This window comes from Dendrobates tinctorius, unplaced genomic scaffold, assembly GCF_039654945.1.
Source record: "Dendrobates tinctorius isolate UK_male_01 unplaced genomic scaffold, ASM3965494v1 ptg000127l, whole genome shotgun sequence".
In the NCBI taxonomy this organism is placed as follows: Eukaryota; Metazoa; Chordata; class Amphibia; order Anura; family Dendrobatidae; genus Dendrobates; species Dendrobates tinctorius.
In genome coordinates, this window is record NW_027361795.1 from 6,467,515 (window position 1) to 6,488,771 (window position 21,257).

The window sequence follows — 21,257 nt, forward strand, 5'->3', positions numbered from 1 at the left end:
TCCCGTGTCTCAGTGGGGTTCAGTAACTTCAGCTGATCCCCTGCTTTGTGGATGGCAGTCTCTCCTGCTGTCACCTCATTCAAAATACAGTAGGCCTCTGCCTACACCCTCCTATTTCCTGGGCTTCAACACAGCCAGTTGTAGTTCGGAAGTGCCGTCCACACGGAAAGAGACACTTGCTCCCGTGTCTCAGTGGGGTTCAGTAACGTCAGCTGATCCCCTGCTGTGTAGATGGCAAAGTCTCCTGCTGCCTACACAGTCATACCACTACTGATTTTTAACCGTGCTCCAATTAGGCCTGTGGCTCCACTGTCTCTCGTATTTCCCCTGTCCTCCAACCCCGCCAGTTACAGCTCCGAAGTGGCGTCTGCACAATCCACACTTGTTCCTGTGTTACAGGTGTTCAGTCCGGTCAGTTAATCCCCTGATGTGTGTCCGGCAATGTCGCCTGCTCTGTCCACATTCCCATTATGGGAATGTGGACAGAGCAGGCGACATTGCCGGACACACATCAGGGGATTAACTGACCGGACTGAACACCTGTAACACAGGAACAAGTGTGGATTGTGCAGACGCCACTTCGGAGCTGTAACTGGCGGGGTTGGAGGACAGGGGAAATACGAAAATCAGTGAAGCCACAGGCCTAAGTGGAGCTTGGTTCAAATTAGTAGTCTACAACCGATCTTAAAATTTCTTCAATGCAGCCTCAGCCTGCTCCGTGCTTGTCCCTGGGCTTCAACACAGCCAGTTGTTGCTCGGAAGTGCCGTCTTCACAGAGTAAAACACTAGCTCCTGTGTTTGTGGGGTTCAGTAACGTCAGCTGTTCCCCTGCTGTTTTGATGGCAATCTGTCCTGCTGCCTCCCAATTGACAGCACATCAGGCCTCAGCCTGCTAAGTGCTTGTCCTGGGCTCCAACATCGCCAGTTGCTGCTCATAACTGACTTTGGCACGAGTACTCCCTCCTGCCCAGCTTGGTTCCAGCCCTGCCTGCTGTTTCCGGGAAGTGTCAATGTCAGTTTGCCACCCCAAGTTGCCATGTCGTGTTGCGGTTGGGTTAGCCGAGGCTAGGGTGCCAGCAGTTTAGGTGCTTCCTATGTGGACTGCGGGTTCTGGTAAGAAAGGCTTGTTCCATAGTGCCAGTAGGACAAGCACCCCCTGTAGGACTGTGTGATTCGGTAACTGCGGCCAGCTTGCGGCATGCCAACTTTGCTTTTCAGGGGTAACTTCTGATACCCCTCCGTGTTCCAGCACCGTCAGCTGGTTCTCGTCAGAGCCTTTGGCCTAGGTGCCTCCATCTCGGTATCCGAGTTCCGGCAACGTCTGCTGGTCCTTGGTAGTGCTTTGTAGCACAGGTACCTCCTGCTTAGTAACCGGGTTCCAGCACCGTCAGCTGGTCCTCGGTTGTGCCATTGGCTCTTATTCCTTCTGCTGCCCCTCCGGGTGCCAGCACTGTCAGCTGGTCCTCGCTATTTCCATTTGCTCTTGCAGCTTATGCTACCCCTCCGGGTTCCTGCACCGTCAGCTGGTTCTCGGCAGAGCCTTTGGCCTAGGTGCCTCCATCTCGGTATCCGAGTTCCGGCAACGTCTGCTGGTCCTTGGTAGTGCTTTGTAGCACAGGTACCTCCTGCTTAGTAACCGGGTTCCAGCACCGTCAGCTGGTCCTTGGTTGTGCCATTGGCTCTTATTCCTTCTGCTGCCCCTCCGGGTGCCAGCACTGTCAGCTGGTCCTCGCTATTTCCATTTGCTCTTGCAGCTTATGCTACCCCTCCGGGTTCCAGCACCGTCAGCTGGTTCTCGTCAGAGCCTTTGGCCTAGGTGCCTCCATCTCGGTATCCGAGTTCCGGCAACGTCTGCTGGTCCTTGGTAGTGCTTTGTAGCACAGGTACCTCCTGCTTAGTAACCGGGTTCCAGCACCGTCAGCTGGTCCTCGGTAGTGCCATTGGCTCTTGTTCCTTCTGCTGCCCCTCCCGGTGCCAGTACCGTCAGCTGGTTCAAGAGGACAAAGAACAGGAAGACAACCACCAAGATGCAGAACAACAAGAGAGAGAAGACCAAGAAGCATAAAAAAAACAAAGCAGAAGACTAATACTCTGAGCAAATGATATTATCTTATTTATAAGCAGAAGAAGACTAAGCAGTGTATGGGGGTGAGTCCGTTCCTCCTCGTGGTGCCCCTGGAAAAGGCCTGCTGCTGCAGGCCAAACTGAACGCGGACAAATCCTGTTGTAAATCTTTTGTGACAGGCAGAACGGAAGGTGTAAACTTCTAACTTTTCCAGATAACAACTACAGGAATGCCTGACACAAACAAGAATATGATGAAGAAGAATAGGAAGAAGATGAAGAAGTTGAATATGTAGAATAATAATTGTTGAATAAGAAGAATATGAAGAATGTAAGAAAAGGAAGAAGAAGAAGAAGAATGTAAAAAAAGGAAGTAGAAGAATTTAAAAAAGGAAGAAGAAGAAGAATGTAAAAAAAGGAATAAGAAGAAGAATGTAAAAAAAGGAAGAAGAAGAATGTAAAAAAAGGAAGTAGAAGAATGTAAAAAAAGGAGGAAGAAGAAGAAGAAGAATGTAAAAAAAGGAATAATAAGAAGAAGAAGGTAAAAAAAAGGAAGAAGAATAAGAAAGAAGAAGAAAGAAGAAGAAGACATACATGTCTGGCAAAATATAAATGAGGCTAACATAGTCAATATCTTTGTAACTCCTAAAATCTTTAAAAAAAAAGTTTAATTCCTGCTATTCCATTTGATTGGGCTAAACCTCTATGGCTTTAATGTCTCCTCCACCTCCCACAATACATTCTACATTATTCTTAGTTGTTTTTCTTCATGTAGAATTAACCTACAAGGAAAGAAAGGTTTTTTTTTTAATTCCGATATTTTGGCCCCATTGACTTGCATTGGTTCCCGGTATCGGAATCGGCGATACCGATACTTTTTTTTAAGATCGGCCGATCCATTCCGATCCGATATTTTCAAGTATCGGCTGGTATCGCTCAACTCTAATAGTGAGTCCTTTTTGCATGGTTATGATACTCCGTATGGGAGGGGTGGCAGCATGATACCCGTATGAGGTGGCAGCATGATATGCCCCGCATGAGGAGGGGGCAGCATGATACCTTGTATGATGGGGGGCAGCATGATACCCCGTATGAGGGGGGTAGTATGATACCCTATATGAGAGGGGCAGCATGATACTCCATGAGGGGGGCAGCATTATATTCTGAAGGGGCTACATTATATTCTTTGCGGGGGCTGTATTATACCATATAAAGGGGGCTACATTATAGAGAAAGAAAGAACAGAGAAAGAGAAAAAAACAGAGAGAGAGAAAAAGAGGAAAAAAAGAATAAAGAGAAAGAAAGAAAGAACAGAGAGAGAGAAAGAAATAAAGATAGAGAGAAAAAAGATTAGAGAGAGAGAGAGAAAGAAATAGGGGAAATAAAGAAAGAACAGAGCGAAAGAAAGAACAGAGAGAGAGAAAGGAAGAGGGAACAGAGAGAAAGAAAGAATAGAGAGAAAGAAAAAAAGATTAGAGAGAGGAAGAAAGAACAGCGAGAAAGAAAGAAAGAACAGAGAAAGAAAGAACAGAGAGAGAGAAAGAAAGATTCTATTAAGATACTATAGCAGCCCGGCTCCCATTGTAGTGCCCACTTCAGCCTCCCGATGCAGGACATATCATGATCCGCTCACATGGCTGACATCCCCGAGTCCAAGGAGATCCCGCTGTCCGCGCTGTCGGAGGAGACGGTGATGGATCTGAAGCATTCCTTGAAGTGCCTCCATGGTTCTGTCACAATCTCCTCCCGAAATTACCTAATTTCCGGTCAGCTTCCAGCACGTCACTTCCGGTGGAACGTCACGTGCGAATTTTAAAGTGCTCCTTGGGGCTCTGCCATATACTCCTGTGTCCATGGAAAAAGTAAGCTTCTGACCAGGGCACACTCTCTCTCAAAATCGAGACGGTTGGGAGGCATGAATGCTCCCCACCATACACTTTGTTCACGTATAGCTCCGCACACGTCATACACACACGGTACCGCTTTCTATGCCTCGTACACACACGGCTCCGCTCCGTACACCTCACACACACACGGCTCCACTCAGTACACACATGGCTTCACTCCGTAGACATCGTACACACGCGGCTCTGCTCCGTACACCTCGTACACACGCAGCCCCGCTCGGTACACCTCGCACACATTCGGCTCCGATCCGTACACCTCGTCCACACACGGCTCCGCTCCGTCCACCTCGTACACACACGGCTCTGCTCCATCCACACTTTAAACCCCTCCTTACTCCACACATAAACTTCTCATTCAGCGCACCATGACAACCAGCACACTAGCACAGCAGAGCCCTGCATAGTGCATACAGTCAGTGAGACCCCTGATCATGTGACCTCGACTCCTCCCCTCCTGTGACCTCATCACAGGTCCTATGGCCGTCGGCCAAGAAGAGAACATAGCGGCAGAGAGCAGGGAGATGATCTATTCTCCCTGCTCTGCCGCAGATACAGTTTACAGTAGCGTAAATCTGGGTGGGCCCCCTCAGAGCGCGGGGCCCGGGGCCACCGCCCCCCTGCCCCCCCGGTAGCTAAGCTACTGGCTGGTGGGCATTGTGTTCATTGAATCTGTGACATATGGTTTTTGTGTGAAAATTGCTGATGTACACGGTGTACGTACATGAGATGCCATAAAAGAGGGAAATGTGCAGCAATTTGCGCTTTATGTTTATAATGCCACACTATGAATCCATCAACTCAACTTGTGACATTTTAACATAGTAAAATTCATAGATCTTGAAAAATCATTGCTAAATGTGCCAAGGGATGTGTTGCTGGCATCTTACATTTCAGGCTATTTTCTATTGATGACAATGAAAGTTGTTATTGCCTATCCAATAAAAAGTTAGGAATGACCATAATTTTGGGAAAAGGCCATATCATGTTCAATATAGCTCCCACCCATACCCCCAAACTAATATCAGCAAAACCCACAGATATTGAAGGGTTAGGCCGACACTATAATGTGTATTGGGTGCCAGCCAACTGATTGGTGGCGAGATCATGACAGGGCATGTCAGATTTGACTGCCGATAGCATTGTTCTCCCTGAGATATGTCGCTGGTCAACATGTCAGCTTGCGGCTTTCTCATAGAGAACGCAGGAGATCTTGGTCGAGCCAGCATCTCTGTGTATGGAAGAGCTGGCTGAGATGGCAGTCAGATGAGCGATTAGTCAAAGTTCAGCCAATAGCCATTTAATGTGTATGGTCAGCATTAGGCTCTCTTCATAACATGCCAGAGCCTTTCATTAGATATATATACTGTATGTCAAGAGTATTCCCCAGTGCTGATCTCCTGCAGAAGGCCTCAACATAGTCCCTTGATGGAAAAAAAAATATTGGACAGTATGCAGTTTTTGTTGATGTCCTCTGATGTCTTTAACCCCTTTACTCCCAAGAGTGGTTTGCACGTTAATGCCCTGGCCAATTTTTACAATTCTGACCACTGTCCCGTTATGAAGTAATAACTCCGGAACACTTCCATGGATCCCGGTGATTCTGACATTGTTTTCTCATGACATATTGTACTTCATGTTAGTGGTAAAATTTCATTCATACAACTTGCGTTTATTTGTGAAAAAAACAGAAATGTGGCGAATATTTTGAAAATTTCGCAATTTTCCAACTTTGAATTTTTATGCCCTAAAATCACAGAGATATGGCACACAAAAAACTTAATAAGTAACATTTCCCACATGTTTACTTTACATCAGCACAATTTGGGAACAAAAATTTTTTTTTGTTAGGCCTCTTTCACACTTCAGTTTTTTGTGTCAGTTACAATCCGCCAAAAAGGTGAAGAAGCGGATCCGTTCTTAACTGATGTGAACGGATGCAACAGGATCCGTTTTTTGACGGATCCGCAAAATGAGGAAATTTAAAGGAACCGCTGGCGGGGAAGGGGATGAGAGAGAGAGAATGAATTTTTTTTTTTGTCCGGCACCCATACAGAATTTCGGGTTAAATCAGTGTCTGGAGGATCCGCCGGCCAAAAAAACGCTGCAGGCTCCGTTTGGAAATCTTTGAGGATGTTAACGGACAGCAACATTATGGCGGATCCTCACAAAAACGGATGCAACGGACAGCAATCCGTCAAAATCCGCCGATAATGGAAGTCAATGGGGAAAAAAACGGATGCTCAAAAAAAAATTGCGGATCCGTTTTTTTCAAAACCTGGCAGATTTTGACTGATTGTAAAAAACGGAAGTGTGAAAGAGGCCTTAGCCTCGCTCTTCCCACTTGCCCTGTAGCGGTGGCGAGTGGGGTTCATATTTGTGGGGTTGATGTCCCCTTTGTATTGTCAGGTGACATAAAGCCCACAGGTTATTAATGGAGAGGCGTCTATAAGACACCTATCCATTACTAATCCTATAGTTACATGGTAAATAAATACACAGCCAGAATAAAGTCCTTTATAACACAGACTCCTTTAATAATCTTAATTTACCATACTTACTGAACGCCTAATCCCCGCCGCCCTCACCTCCTGCAAACAATCAAAAAATAATAAACCAACAAATAATACTATCCTGTCCAACGTAGACTGTTTAATACCGAGTGTCCCACAGCGATCTCACATGTAGAACAGTCACTTTGGGAGAGGTCACCAAACACAGTCCTTTTGTAACAAAACCACCTCAATTCAAGTGCGCAACCAGAATTTATTGTGGACAGTATATAGGTATATTTTATACATAATCACCATTCTTTTTAGTGCTTTATATCCCCATTGGTGATGTAGTTATGTTCGTTGCCTGTGAAAAGCCGCAGGGCATGATCTCGGTATTCTGGCTGCACATGCGTGATCTGGAATAATCCCCTGACTTATGGCAGTGCCTAGACGGGTCTGTAGTGCGTTCTACGCCTGCGGCCCAGGTGTACTGAGCCAGAAGTTACTTTTTCATCAGCGGGGAAATTCATAATACTGGGCATGCGCTACGGCAGAATAGACCGACACCTAATTCAGCTGTGGCAACTGCTTTTAAAAGGCACTTTTGCATGCACTTACATATGCCCCTGTTTGAGGAAGCCGGTCAGGCGAAACAGTGCTGTTGGGGTACGCCCGGGTGGTCTGGTTAACCAGGAACTTTTCACTGTGAGTAATACAGTCGGATCAGTTTGTGATATATAGTGATTGCTGGATTAAACATTTTTGGCTGGTAGCTTTTTGGAGCAGTGCACGAAGCACTTTATTTTTATCATGCCATTTTTGTTTTATGCAGTATGATACATTTTGGTCAGGAAATTACAAAGAATGGTGTATTATACACTGCATTTCAAACTGGCCCTCATATAGCGCAGTTGCATGGTGCACTTTATATTGTTTATTCTGATTGCAAAAAAAAAAAATTCAAACTTTTTTTTTTGTACTGATTATTATGTGGCACAATTGCATGGTGCACTTTTCATTGTTTTGTTAGTTATATAATAAATGTTCATATATATTTCTTTTTGCAATGTGTGTAACTATATATCTCATGACATTATAGTTTTCCTGGTTTTTCTATACCTCCAGTTTTTTACCTATGAGGATTCCTTGTTTAGGTGTCATTATTTCAACATGTTTGAATAAAATTATTTTAATTAATACTGTGTCAATGCCTCTATATCCCCGTTCATGTTTGGGGATGTTGTTTAAATTACTTTGGGAGATGTGACTGCTCTACCTGGCCTCCGGTGATACACTGACAGGAGGTAATCTCTCCCACAGTGTATCACTGCGCTGCCGTGAGAGTACAGTGGGGACATCTGATTTCGTTAGTGTAGTGGTCCTACAACTGTGACTTATTGCAGTTACACAGATAAGGAACCAGGCACAAATAGCCTCTACGCCACTTTCCTAACTAATCGCAACATTCAAAAACCCCAGCTCTTTCTGGACTTTTCTGTATTTTTAGTCCATAGGAATGTATGACGCACCAAGGGCTATAAAAGTTAGGGTTAGACAATGGACAGTTGAGCCTAAATCAGACTACAGCATGCAGTAGAAAGGCTATTCTTGTCAATTAGGCATGCTGTATAGCTGGTACTACCCTGGTACAAAACCTGACCATAACACATTTCTTGTTATTGTCTTGTATGTAGGTGTTGAAAGTAGGTTTTGATTTGCTGTATATCTTTTGATTACAGTATGTTTTTGTATGAATTTATTATTATTAATTATTGAAGGAAACTTTATTTCATTTAGCCAATGTGTGTGAATGCATTTTTTCTTGCATCTTTGAATCCGTCATATAACAATGTGAGAAGCACTGTCCTCGGAATGCATACTGCTCTTATACCCATCACTACTTAAAGTTTACTAAAGAAGAAAAAGGCAATGTAGATTGAGATAATTTGCTAAAACAATAAAGATGAATGACTTAACTGTTGAATAGCCTGCCATTCTAGAGCTGTCGCTTCCGTGTTCTCTGGGGTTCTTTGTGTACCTGGCTACATCAATGACATACTGTATAACACGCAAGACCACTGCAGTGATGTGTAGTGAGCAGCACATCATCACTGAAGCCGAACACATGAAGATCAGCTAAGGAATAAACAGGACAGTCATGCTTCTTTTACCTTTTTTTTACCACTCTTTAAAGCTTTCCTTGTATCAATAAAATTGAGATTAAAGAATCAAGGTGATAATAGGTGGATTTTTTATCCCTGCAAATGGCACGTCCATGTGTTCACTTGAATGACTTCTTAAATAGAATCTGCAACCAGGCTTATGCTTCCCAATCTGAGAGCAGCATAAACTAAGGGCGGAGACTTCTTGTAGTTTTGACATCACTTTATCTGCTGCAGCTCTCCTAGTTCTCAGTGATGAGCTCAGCCTAACCCAGCCTGCACCGTTGACTGACAGCTTTCTGTGTACACTGGCTTAGGCTATATAACGCTTCAAATAAATGTTGGGGTGTGACTAGCTGGAGCTCATAAATATTGAGGACTACAGAGCAGGATCTCATAATTGAGAGGACTAGCAGATCTGCTGCAGCTAAAACACTGTTTTTTCTCTAAACTAGAAGAAAGAAGATGCCCAGTAACACACCGCTGGAATTTGGGTCTCTGTCCCTACTTTATGCCACTCTCAAACAGGACATCATGTACCATAAACAGATTCTGTTTAAACAACTGATAAATGATTGGTGGTTTCATTTGAGATAATGTAATGGGCATTTCCACTAACCATGGCTCGTGATGATTTCTAAGCTTATATGGAAATTATTGATTCACCATGGTAATCGGCCAGTGTATACAGGCTTTAAGTCCTATTACTTGCTATCTTTGAAGCTCAATATCATAGGCTTATTTTCTATTGTGCAGCCAGAGAGCACACTTCAATACATTTATCAAAAGAGGCATGGAACAGTTAAGGTACTGTCACACTTAGCGATGTACCAGCGATATGACACGGTCAGGACCGCTGGTGCATCGCTAAGTGGTCGCTAGTAAGCTGCCACACAGGCAGATCTCACCAGCGACATCGCAGGGGTCGGGGGTCGCTACTTACTTATCAGACGAGGCTATCCTGACGTCCTCCCGCCCGCGTCCACGCGTCGCTCGTCGTCACAGCAGGAAGCCCAGCAGGAAGCTGACGACGAGAAACGGTCCAGGATGTTCTCGCGCGATCAGCGATAACCAGCGGGGGAGCAGTCGGAGGTAAGCATCAGACATAGCGATATCGCTAGCAATATTGCTATAACGTCACAAAAACCAGTGACGTTATAGCGATATTGCTAGCGATATCACTTAGTGTGACAGGCCCTTAGGCACATAATATCGTCCAATTGGGAAAGTTTCAGGTTAAACATCTCTATAGGACTCAATTAAGGGGAGTCTCTTTACCCCCAAAATAAATATGAAACTAGCTATACAGTGATTTAGGGGTCTTAGCCCTTATACAAATTGTATTAGCACTATTAAGTTAGTGAGAAACTTATTCTGAATTCAAATACAAATTAAGGGGGCTGGTGCACCAGTGGCATGGTCAAGGGTTCAGTGCATTGTTACACCCCCTCAATTTGCATTCTGTGAAGTTCCCCCTCTTAGGATACAACATCGCTCACTTGCCTAGAGCAAGTGCTGCCCAAACTCTGCACTCGTGTTTGCACTGACACTGCCAAAGCCTGGCAGTGCACACAGTGTTGGCGGGCGTGTTCTCTTCCCCGGCTCCTCTTTGAGGCCGCCGCTCACTACAGTGATACACTGAGAAGTGTAGTCGGTGACCAACGTCAGAGAAGAGGCAAGAGTATAGAAGAAATCTTATCTGTACAGCTCCTGTCTTCATTTCATCACCAAATAAGTGATTATCACAATTGCCACCAAAGATAACAACTGTAAGAAACCCCATACAAAATGACATGTAGTCATAGAAAGGAGCCAAGGAGGAGAAGGCACGAGCCCACACTGCATGCGATTGGCTGGGCTCAGTCAGTGTCAATGCACACATGCCGATACGCGGGTTGAGTTCAGGCAATGCTTTCTCTGTGCTAGCAAGCGCTGTCAATAAAAACAGGAGGAAGTCCCAAAAATCAGATTAAGGGTTACATACTCCCTTTAACGCAACAGAGGCTATGTGCCCGGTATATGAGTAATGCAGTATCTAACAAGTAGACTATATTGTTCTATAGAAATAAAATTCAATGAAAAACAAGTACATGGTGGTATTTGTGTTTTTGAAAAGGATCCTGCATATGTCTATACGGTGGGATATGTTACAGGTTATCGGGAGCTGTTCCTGGCGCAAACATGTAACAGAGACCAGTAATGTGATGTGAACAGGGTCTTAAAAACTTGTGATGTTTACTTGTATGAAACACAAAGGCATTTACACAAAGCATGGACATACAGAAGCTGTTCTTTTGGTCAATACATTTTATTGTTAGAATAAACGACACAAAAATTAGGTAATTTCCCTGAAGTGGAGATTCCCTCACCGTGAAGTCCCTGACTAGTTTTCTCAGACGTCATGCTCCTGATCTGTAACCCTTATTCCTTTTCATGGTGCCTGTTACAAGCATACATATGAGCTTTTTAACCTTGGAATCTTAAGAGGACTTTTAGATTTTATTGTTCTCCACAACAGTAAGTCATAAAAGTCATTAAATATTGGACAAGTGCTACAAGTATGCTGTTCATGGAGGGTGGTCTTCTTCTACGCAAGGAGAAAGCTAATAAACCTGGAAGAAACAGCTAGAGATGACTTAGTTCCTCACCTCTATTACTGTCATACTGTACTATATATTTATGCTTCATCCTCAAGTTGTGCAGAGATAAATATTGTGGCCGTCAAGATGAAAAGCAACTAAAGAGTTCCAGCATTTACAGTAGTAGCCAGTTAAATACAATGCTAGGATATTCTTCCAATGCAGATGATAAACCTAATCCCTAGTTCACATTTATTCTTTAGCATTTACCTCAGGGTTTCTGTCTAAAACCCCGAAAAAAAATGATTCAGAGGGATCATCAGTGGAGCTACTTTTGAACTTTGGACCCTATTTGGCCTCCACTCCTGCAGTGACCCTTTTTCAGGCACCACAGTAGCATGGCCAACTACACTTTTATGTCCACCTAAACATATGGACACTGCCAGAATGTAAATCCAAAAGGACTTGTTTCTCCAATATACTGAATTGCTCTGTCTCAATCTTAACTTTAGGGGATTTACACTTTAGCCTTGACACGATGCTCAGCTTGGAGCACTGTATAAAATTTTACCTAGCCTAAACAGGCTTTATAATTTAGGTCACAAAATGTGGAACTACACGGAACTCATGAATATTAAGGACTAGGTGGCAGGAGCTCCTCATTCAGAGGACTAGCTGCAACAGTGATTTATTAAAACTATAGCAAGAAGCCCAGTAAGGGACTCCCTGCAGCCTCAGTGACGTCAGCGGAATTCCCCGCAATTTTTTACAACGAATTAACCCCTTAAATTAACACCTACAACTCCAAAATTTTACACAAAAACCCTCATCTAATTACTAGTGATAGACATAAAAAAAAAACATGAAATGAAATTGTTAACTATATGTAAACCATGTGTCATTTCATGTCGGGTAGGGGAATGAATTTACAGAAGCCGGCAAATGTTACCGTGGCTATTCTGCCATGAAGAACTGCATGAATTATCTATCTATCTATCTATCTATATATTATATATATATAAATATATATATTGTATTCTATGTGTCAATATCTATTCTTTCCTTTGTGTTTGAAAACTTGTCATAGGGCACCATTAGATGTCCATTTTGCAAGTCTGCGAGAAAATCTCGCCAGACGGATGTCAAACGGATGGTTACATGCGATTAAAATCGGATGAATGAAGAAAAATCGCATCAAAAACGGATCACTGGTCAAGAAACATTTGTGCGATTTCGGACCGTTAAAATCGGACCGATTTTTTATTCGTTGTGTGTGACTCCAGCCTAATAGAACTGACTGGAGCCATCTCTGATCACAGCTATTAGATGCACATGCTGCCTGTATCAGCGATTGCTCACACAATTTGCCTAATTTCTTCAACTCGTTTTTCTGCAGAACAAATAGTGTTTTACAGGACCATCAAAGTGAATGAGGTTTCTTGAAATCTCATGTACATGCTGCTTATTTTTTTACTAGATGTGGGCCCGATGCTATCGCATCGGGAGGGCAGTGACGATGGAGGCAGCTGTGTGGCGCTGGGGGTGGCGGCCCACCCACCTCCGTGCATTCACAGCCGGCAGGAAAGATGGTGCTTTGCGGCCTGTGCTGGAGATGGGGTGCGACGCCACCAAAGTGTGGCTGCACCCCATCTCCAGCACAGGCCTCAAGCCGCAGTCTTTCCTGCCGGCTGTGACTACATGGAGGTGGGTGGGCAGGCAGCGGCGGGATCCGGTGCGTGTAGTCAGTCAGAGGGTCCTGGCGGCATCCCTCTCATTATACCCCCCTCATTACACCCCATCATTACACCCTCTCATTATACCCCCTCATTACACCCCTCTCGTTATACCCCCCTCTCGTTATACCCCCCTCATTACACCCCTCTCATTATACCCCTCTCATTACACCACTCATTATATCCTCCTCATTACACCCCTCTCATTAAAAAAGATTTTGTTTTGCGGCCTGTGCTGGAGATGGGGTGCGGCGCCACCAGAGGGCGCCGCACCCCATCTCCAGCACAGGCCGCAAGCCGCGGTCTTTCCTGCTGGCTGTGACTGCACGGAGGTGGGTGGGCAGGCAGCGGCGGGGCCCGGCGGCGGGGGGGGTCCGGCAGCGGGGCCAGCAGTGGCGGGTAAGAGGTTGGTTTGCGGCCTGTGCTGGAGGTGGGTGGCACAGCGGCGGGGGGTACAGCAGCGGGAAGCCAGCAAGAAAGACGTTGGTTTGCGGCCTGTGCACGGAGGTGGGTGGCAGGCAGCGGCGGTCCGGTGGCGGCGGGTCCGCTGCTGGAGTGGCGGGTCCAGCGGGAGGGTCCGGCGGCGGTGGGGGTCCAGCGGCGGGTCCAGTAGAGGCGGCGGCGGGTTCATTGGTGGCGGGGGGGTCCGGCTGTGTCCCGTTGGTGGTACTATGGAAGGGCCTGGTACCACCAGCGGGTGCCATATTGGAATACCCATCACTTGGGTATTCCAATATGGTAGCCGGACTGCGCCTGTCGCTGATTGGTTGCGGCCGGCCGGGCGCGACCAATCAGCAACGCGGGATTTCTGTTACATACAGACAGACAGACTTAGACGATTATATAGTAGATTTGCAGATTTTAACATTCAAAGCATTTTTTTCAAATTTGCAGCACACATTAATTATTTCAGCATTTTTGTAGTGTTTCTCACCCATTGAAATGAATGGGATAGGAAATGCAAGTAAAAACGAATGCAAAGAAAGCACAAATTTTATGTAATGTTTTTCTTGCCATCGCTCTGTTTTTTGTATCAGAAAAATCTGCTGCAAATATGAAATGTGTGCACATACCCTAATTCTGTGCATTACCTGTGACCTGTGTCCTATACAAGCCTCTTCTGTGCAAACATATGCGGTACTAAGCAATCGCCCCCTCCATGAACTAGTAGGTTGTGAGTGGTTGTCTTAGCAGTATTTTGTACCTGTGTTGCCACCATGTTTACTACATGGCTTTGCAGCATCCTGAGAGTGCATTCGTTCAGAGTCCTGGCAGGTAAGCATTGCTGCCCCTTTTCTGCTGTATTAACACATACCCTAATACAGTAGGCATCTGCTTTGTGTGAAGCGGACAAAGCTACTGAGCCCACTCCTTACAACCGGTCCTGCTCTATGACGTAATACTACGTCATGGGGTGGGAAGGGGTTAAATAAGCTGTTGCTTTTAGAAGTATGTCATACTTTATTATCTCTGATCTCTCTTTTCTTTTTGGTCCATGGATGGAGCAGTGTGAGGGGCTTGTTCTTTGCATGTAAGGCCTCTTTCACAAATCCATCTTTCACCATCAGTCAAAATCCGTCGTTTTGCAAAAAAAAAAAACGGATCCGCCACTTTTGTTGGCGGATCCGTTTTTTTCCCCATTGACTTGCATTAACGGCGGATCTTGACGGATGGTCATCCGTTAGATCCGTTTTTGTACGGATCCGCCAAAATTTTAGCGTCCGCTGACATGGCAGGACGGACACTGCAATGTTTTTTTCGTTGCCGGATCCGCATTTGTACAGTGCGCATGCCCGGAATTGCCTTTGCCGGAAAGTTAACCCTAAATGCTCATCGGGTGACTCTCTCCTCACCCTGCAATCCGATCTCGTCCCGACCCCGGTCTCTTCTCGCGCTCGTCCCGCGATCTTGTCCCGACCCCGGTCTCTTCTTGCGGCTCGTCCCGCAATCTCGTCCCGACCCCGGTCTCTTCTCGTGGCTCGTCCCGGTCCCGCGATCTCTTCCCAGTCCCGCGGCCCACAGCGGTACTTTTTGGTTGCGGTTCCTTTAACATTACTACATCGGCAGACCCCGTCAATGCAACGGTCCGGTGGCACCCGTTGGTGTCTCGACGGACACGGATCCGTTCTCCGCCTTTTTGGCGGATGGCAACTAACGGGAACAACGTAACTATGAAACAGGCCTAAGCTCTAACTTTTTGGCCCCAATTCATCAAAACTTTTAAACCATAAAAACTTTGCGCAATTTTTTTTTTTTTAGACTTTTTAATGTGGCGTTTTCAAACCTGTTTGAATCAGCTGTGCTCATATTGGTGGAGCTTGGAGGAGCCAGGGCGGACAGGACATGGCTCAGCCATGTCTACATGGCTACAGCCAAACTGTAGGTGTTTCTTATGCCGATGGGGCTCACAATCTAAATTCCCTATCAGTATGTCTTTGGAATGTGGGAGGAAACTGGAGTGCCCAGAGGAAACCCACGCAAACACGGGGAGAACATACAAACTCCTTGCAGATGTTGTCTTTGGCGGGATTCGAACCCAGGACTCCAGCGCTGCAAGGCTATCCACTGAGCCACCATGCTGCCCGATTTTACAATCGTACCTGTAAAGGGGTGGGATATAGTGGGCAGCAAGAGAACATTTAGCTTTTAATGTTGACATGCAAAGCAGTACGAATAGGCGTAAGGTCTCATTCATCACATTCTCCGTCATAGTAACAGTATTTCCTAAAGGCAGTGGCATCTTTCAGCATGATAATTCGCCTGACAAACTAAATGTTTTTCAGGAATGGTGCGAGGAACATGACAAACAATTCAAGCTGTTAACTTGGCCTCCAAATTCCCCAGATCTCAATGAAATGGAAAAACAATTTAGATCCTTGGAGGTCTTATCTCACAACTTATAGGACCCAAAGAATCTGCTTCCAATGTCAGGGTGCTATATACAAATATACCACATTGCATAAACACTTTATTTTCCCATATAAAGCTTTTATACGGAGATCCCTAAAAACCTCCAAACTGTAGCAATGAATACAAAAGTTATTTCTTCAACTGTAAATAACTGTTTGTGTAATCTGACAGTTGTGACTAAAAAAAATCTGCAAATGCATACATTAATTTTTTGTGTTAGTTTTAGCTGATTCTTCATGCGTTTCAGACATAAATCAGACTGTTTAACCTCTTAGATGCTAAGGTCAATAGTAGCAGCATCTAAATGGTACCCACTATCTCCCATCAGGTGCCAGCCAAGACAACGGGATGCCACTAAGTAGCCCTGACAGCCAGTGGTATACCAATGGCTTCCAAGCCTGCCATGACTGTATGCCTAACAAATTGCTTGTTTACCCCCCGAGAGGCAATAATGCGTTGGTATGCCAAGCATATCAAAGCATTATATCGGCAATTCGAAGATCACATTGTGATGTACAATAATCAATATAGTAAAAAAAAATATATAGCATAAACGTTAATAAAGTTTGTAAAAAAAAAAAATATGAAAACTACAAAAAAAATTTATTCAATAAAAATTGATCAATTTTATACAAAAAATAAAGTCAACACGTTACTTCAGTCATACTGTAAATTACTGGCAAGTGAAAAAAAACCCACATTGGCATGTTTTTCACAATTTCACACCTAAAAAAATAAGTAAAAAAAATTCCAAAATATAATCCAAAAATGATTTAAATGAAAAAAGAAAAATGACTTAAATAAAAAAAAAAAAAAAAGTATAACTCTTGGAATGCAATGACATAAAAAATGACCATCAAAACTGTTATTAAAAGGGATGAAGCAGCATAGCCAGAGTCTACTGTAAATGTTGCTACAAGGCTTCACCCCTCCAGCCATTGATGCCTGTATAGCCATTTAAAGATAAGCAAGTTAATCTCTTTATGACCCAAAAGCCATGTTCCAGTAGTGAAAAATCGCATTTAGAAGTTCTGTATAAATGTGTCGGGAAGTGCATTGGGCCTTGATGAAGCACTTACAGCTCCTCAGCCTCACACTGTATAGCTCTCTTTTGGTTGATTGACAGGTCATAGACTCCGATACACAGCAATGAATGCAGCATGAGACCGAGGAGCTATAAGTGCATCGTCATGTCCCAATGCACTTCCAGACGCATTTATACAGAAATTTAAAATGAGATTTCTGGCTGCTACAGCATCAATTTCTGGTCATAAAAAGATCAACTTGCTTGTTTTTTAAAGGGCTAAACAATCATATAAATGGTTTTGGTGTAGACGTTTCCAACAAGTCCCTTATAAGAACATAAAGCAATGTTCAGCTCGAATGCATGTCATCTTTTTCTAAAGAAATGTAAGAAAACTGTTACAATTAAATCAGTAAACATAACTCATATTGTACATTTTGCATAAACTTTGCGGTAATTCTGGGTCATGTGTAGAATTACTAGAGCACAGTACAAGAGTCACTACATACCTCTTGGAAGAATTTTGGGTGTATCCATCATGCCATGAACAGGATGCCCAAAAGCAAAATTCCTCACACAGAATAAATATCCATGCACGGAAGTGAGTGCAGTGTTGTCACATAAGGCCCTTGTTCCTAGAAATATTAACACAGCAGATACAGACACACCTGGCCAAAGAGCAAATCTGTCCAGTTAATAATCTTCTAATAGGAAGTGCTACACGACAGATAAGAGACAGGAACAGCTTGCTTTCATGCAAATGCTCTGTTCCTGCAGTCATATTTCCATTTATCTGATACCGCAATGTAATTTATTTAAAAAAAGTCTGATTTTTAAGTGTTAACGATGTGTAATGATAATAAATAGATAGATAAGATATAAATACATAGAGCTCTTAGAGCTTTCTATTAAGCCATAGTAAATAAATAAATGAAAAAAATTACTGGGGTCCCCATTATTTTTGATAACCAGCCAAGGTAAAGCAGACAGCTGAGAGCTGATATTATCAGGCTGGGAAGGTCCATGGCTATTGGGCCCTTAATAGAAAGCTCTACACGCTATATCATTATCTATTATTTTGCGCATCTATAAACCCTTAACCCCCTTCATGACCCAGCCTATTTTGACCTTAATGACCTGGCCATTTTTTGCAATTCTGACCAGTGTCCCTTTATGAGGTAATAAATCAGGAACGCTTCAACGTATCCTAGCGATTCCGAGATTGTTTTTTCGTGACATATTGGGCTTCAAGTTAGTGGTAAATTTAGGTTGATAATTTTTGCGTTTATTTGTGAAAAAAATGGAAATTTGGCGAAAATTTCGCAATTTTCAAATTTTTAATTTTTATTCTGTTAAACCAGAGAGTTATCTGACACAAAATAGTTAATAAATAACATTTCCCACATGTCTACTTTACATCAGCACAATTTTTGAAACAACATTTTTTTGATAAGGAAGTTGTAAAGGTTAAAAGTTGACCAGCGATTTCTCAGTTTTACAACAAAATTTACAAAACCATTTTTTAGGGACCACCTCACATTTGAAGTCACTTTGAGGGGTCTATATGGCAGAAAATACCCAAAAGTGACACCATTCTAAAAACTGCACCCCTCAAGCTACTCAAAACTACATTCAAGAAGATTATTAACCCTTCAGGTGCTTCACAGGAACTAAAGCAACGTGGAGGGAAAAAATGGACATTTTAATTTTCCCTACAGAAATTTTCTTTTAGCATCATTTTTTTAATTTTCACATGGGTAACAGGATAAAATGTACACCGATATCTCATATGTGGTCATAAACCACTGTTTGGGCGCACGGCAGGGCCCAGAAAGGAAGGAGCGCCATTTGACTTTTTGATTGGAAAATTAGCTCCAATCGTTAGCGGACACCATGTCGCGTTTGGAGAGCCCTGTGTGCCTAAACATTGGAACTCCCCCACAAGTGACCCCATTTTGGAAACTAGACCCCTGGAGGAACTTATCTAAATGTGTGGTGAGCACTTTGAACTCCCAAGTGTTTCACAGAAGTTTATAACGCAGAGCAGTGAAAATAAAAAATCTTTTTTATTTTTTTGCTCAAAAATGATTTTTTTAGCCCGATAATTTCTATTTTCACAATGGTAACAGGATAAATTGGACCCAAAAAGTTGTTTTCCAGTTTGTCCTGAGTATGCTGGTACCCCATATGTGGGGGGAACCACTGTTTGGGCGCACGGCAGGGCTCAGAAGGGAAGAAGCGTCATTTGACTTTTTGAATGGAAAATTAGCTCCAATCGTTAGCGGACACCATGTTGTGTTTGGAGAGCCCCTGTGTGCCTAAACTTTGGAGCTCCCCCACAAATTACCCCATTTTGGAAACTAGACCCCTAAGGAACTTATCTAGAGATGCACAGTGAGCACTTTGAACCCACAGGTGCTTCACAGAAGTTTATAAGGCAGAGTCGGGAAAAAAAATTTTTTTTTCTCAAAAAATGATTTTTAGCCCACTATTTTTTATTTTCACAAGGGTAACAGGATAAATTTGGACCCTAAAAGGTGTTGTCCAGTTTGTCCTGAGTACACTGGTACCCCATATGTGGGGGGGACCACTGTTTGGGCACACGTTGGGGCTCGAAAAGGGAAGTAGTGACGTTTTGAAATGCCGACTTGATGGAATGGTCTGCGGGTGTCATGTTACGTTTGTAGAGCCCCTGATGTACCTAAACAGTGGAAACCCCCCACAAGTGACCCCATTTTGGAAACTAGACCACCCAAGAAACTTATCTAGATGTGTGGTGAGCACTTTGAACCCCCAGTGCTTCACAGAAGATTATAACGCAGAGCCCTGAAAATAAAAAATAGATTTTTTTCCACAAAAATAATTATTTAGCCCCCAATTTTTTATTTTCCCAAGGGTACCAGGAGAAATTAGACCCCCAAAGTTGTTGTGCAATTTTTCCTGAGTACGCGGATAGCCCATATGTGGGGGTAAACCACTGTTTGGGCGTGTGTCGGGGCTCGAATTGAAGGGAGCACTGTTTATCTTTTTGAACGCAAAATTGGCTGGAATAAATAGTGGCGCCATGTCGCGTTTTGAGACCCCATGATGTGCCTAAACAGTAGAAACCCCTCAATTGTATCTCCAACCCTAACCCCAACACACCCCTAACCCTAATCCCAAACCTAATCATAACCCTAACCACAACCCTAACCTCAACACACCCCTAACCCTAATCCCAACTCTAACCCTAACCACAAGCCTGACCATAATCCCAACCCCAACCCACCTCTAACCCTAATCCCAACCCTAATTCCAGCCCTAACCCTAATTCCGGCCCTAACCGTAATTCCAACCCTAACCCTAATTCTATCCCTAATTCTACCCTTAACCCTATTTCTAACCCTAATTCCAACCCTAACCCTAATTCAAACCCTAATTCTAACCCTAACCCTAGCCCTAACCCTAATGGAAAAATAAAAATATTTTCTTTATTTTATTATATGTCCCTACCTATGGGGGTGATAAGGGGGGCTGTGATTTACTTTTTTTTATTTTGATCACTGCGAAAGTGATCAAAATAAATGAATGAATGTGCAGCGTCGCAGATTCCTGGCGGACGCACTGCGCATGCGCCCACCATTTTCCAAGATGGCGGCGCTCATGATCCGGGACGGCGGCAAACCAGGACAGCCAGAGGGACTCCGGAGCCATCGTGCAGGGTGCGAGGGGGTGATCGGAGGGCGGGGGGACCGGAGGGAAGGCGGGAGGAGCAGATTTTGACAGCGGCTGCCGATCGGCGCCGTCAGATGGTGGCGACGGCCGATCGGCGCTGTCAGTCAGTTGGGGGGGTTGGTTCAGTGTCTCCAGCCATGCCCGATGCTATTTCAGCATCGGCCATGGCTGGATTTGTAATATTTCATCAAATTTCATTGATGAAATATTACTATCGCTCTGATTGGCAGTTTCACTTTTAACAGCCAATCAGAGCGATCGTAGGCACGTGGGGGCTAAGCCACTCCCACTGTGGTTAACTCTAAGGTGTCCTCTGTGTGCGGTTCAGGTGACCTTTCAGTGACCCCAGTCACCCGACCCGCAGGGGGGCAATCAATTCATGACGCCACTTAGGTGTCATGGGTCACTTTGGCACGACTTTTCATGACGCCTATGTGGGGTCAAAGGTCGGGTGGATGGGGGTGGAGAGTGGGGAGGGGGACAAAAGGTGATCCAAGGGGTAGTGGTCTAAAGGTAGTGAGTAAATGACTTAGTTATAGGTGGGGTTTCAGGGAAAAAAAACAAATAGGACTGACCGAGTTTGAGTGGCCCTCTTTGACCTCAGACCACTGGACAGCAAAGTATTAACAGTATTGGAGGACAACCTCTTCCCTTGGTTTCACGGTGCTCCTG

General features: G+C 44.2%; 1 protein-coding gene across 1 annotated transcript in view; it reads right to left on the bottom strand.

Moving 5' to 3' along the window:
• Window positions 1-17,521, bottom strand: part of AMPD2 (adenosine monophosphate deaminase 2) — a 213,174-nt gene extending 195,653 nt beyond the window's left edge. The window contains exon 1 of the mRNA XM_073542451.1: window positions 17,381-17,521. Coding sequence (XP_073398552.1) covers window positions 17,381-17,411 — 31 coding nt within the window. The 5' untranslated portion in view covers window positions 17,412-17,521. The remainder of the gene's footprint in view (window positions 1-17,380) is intronic.
• Window positions 17,522-21,257: the final 3,736 nt, after the last annotated feature.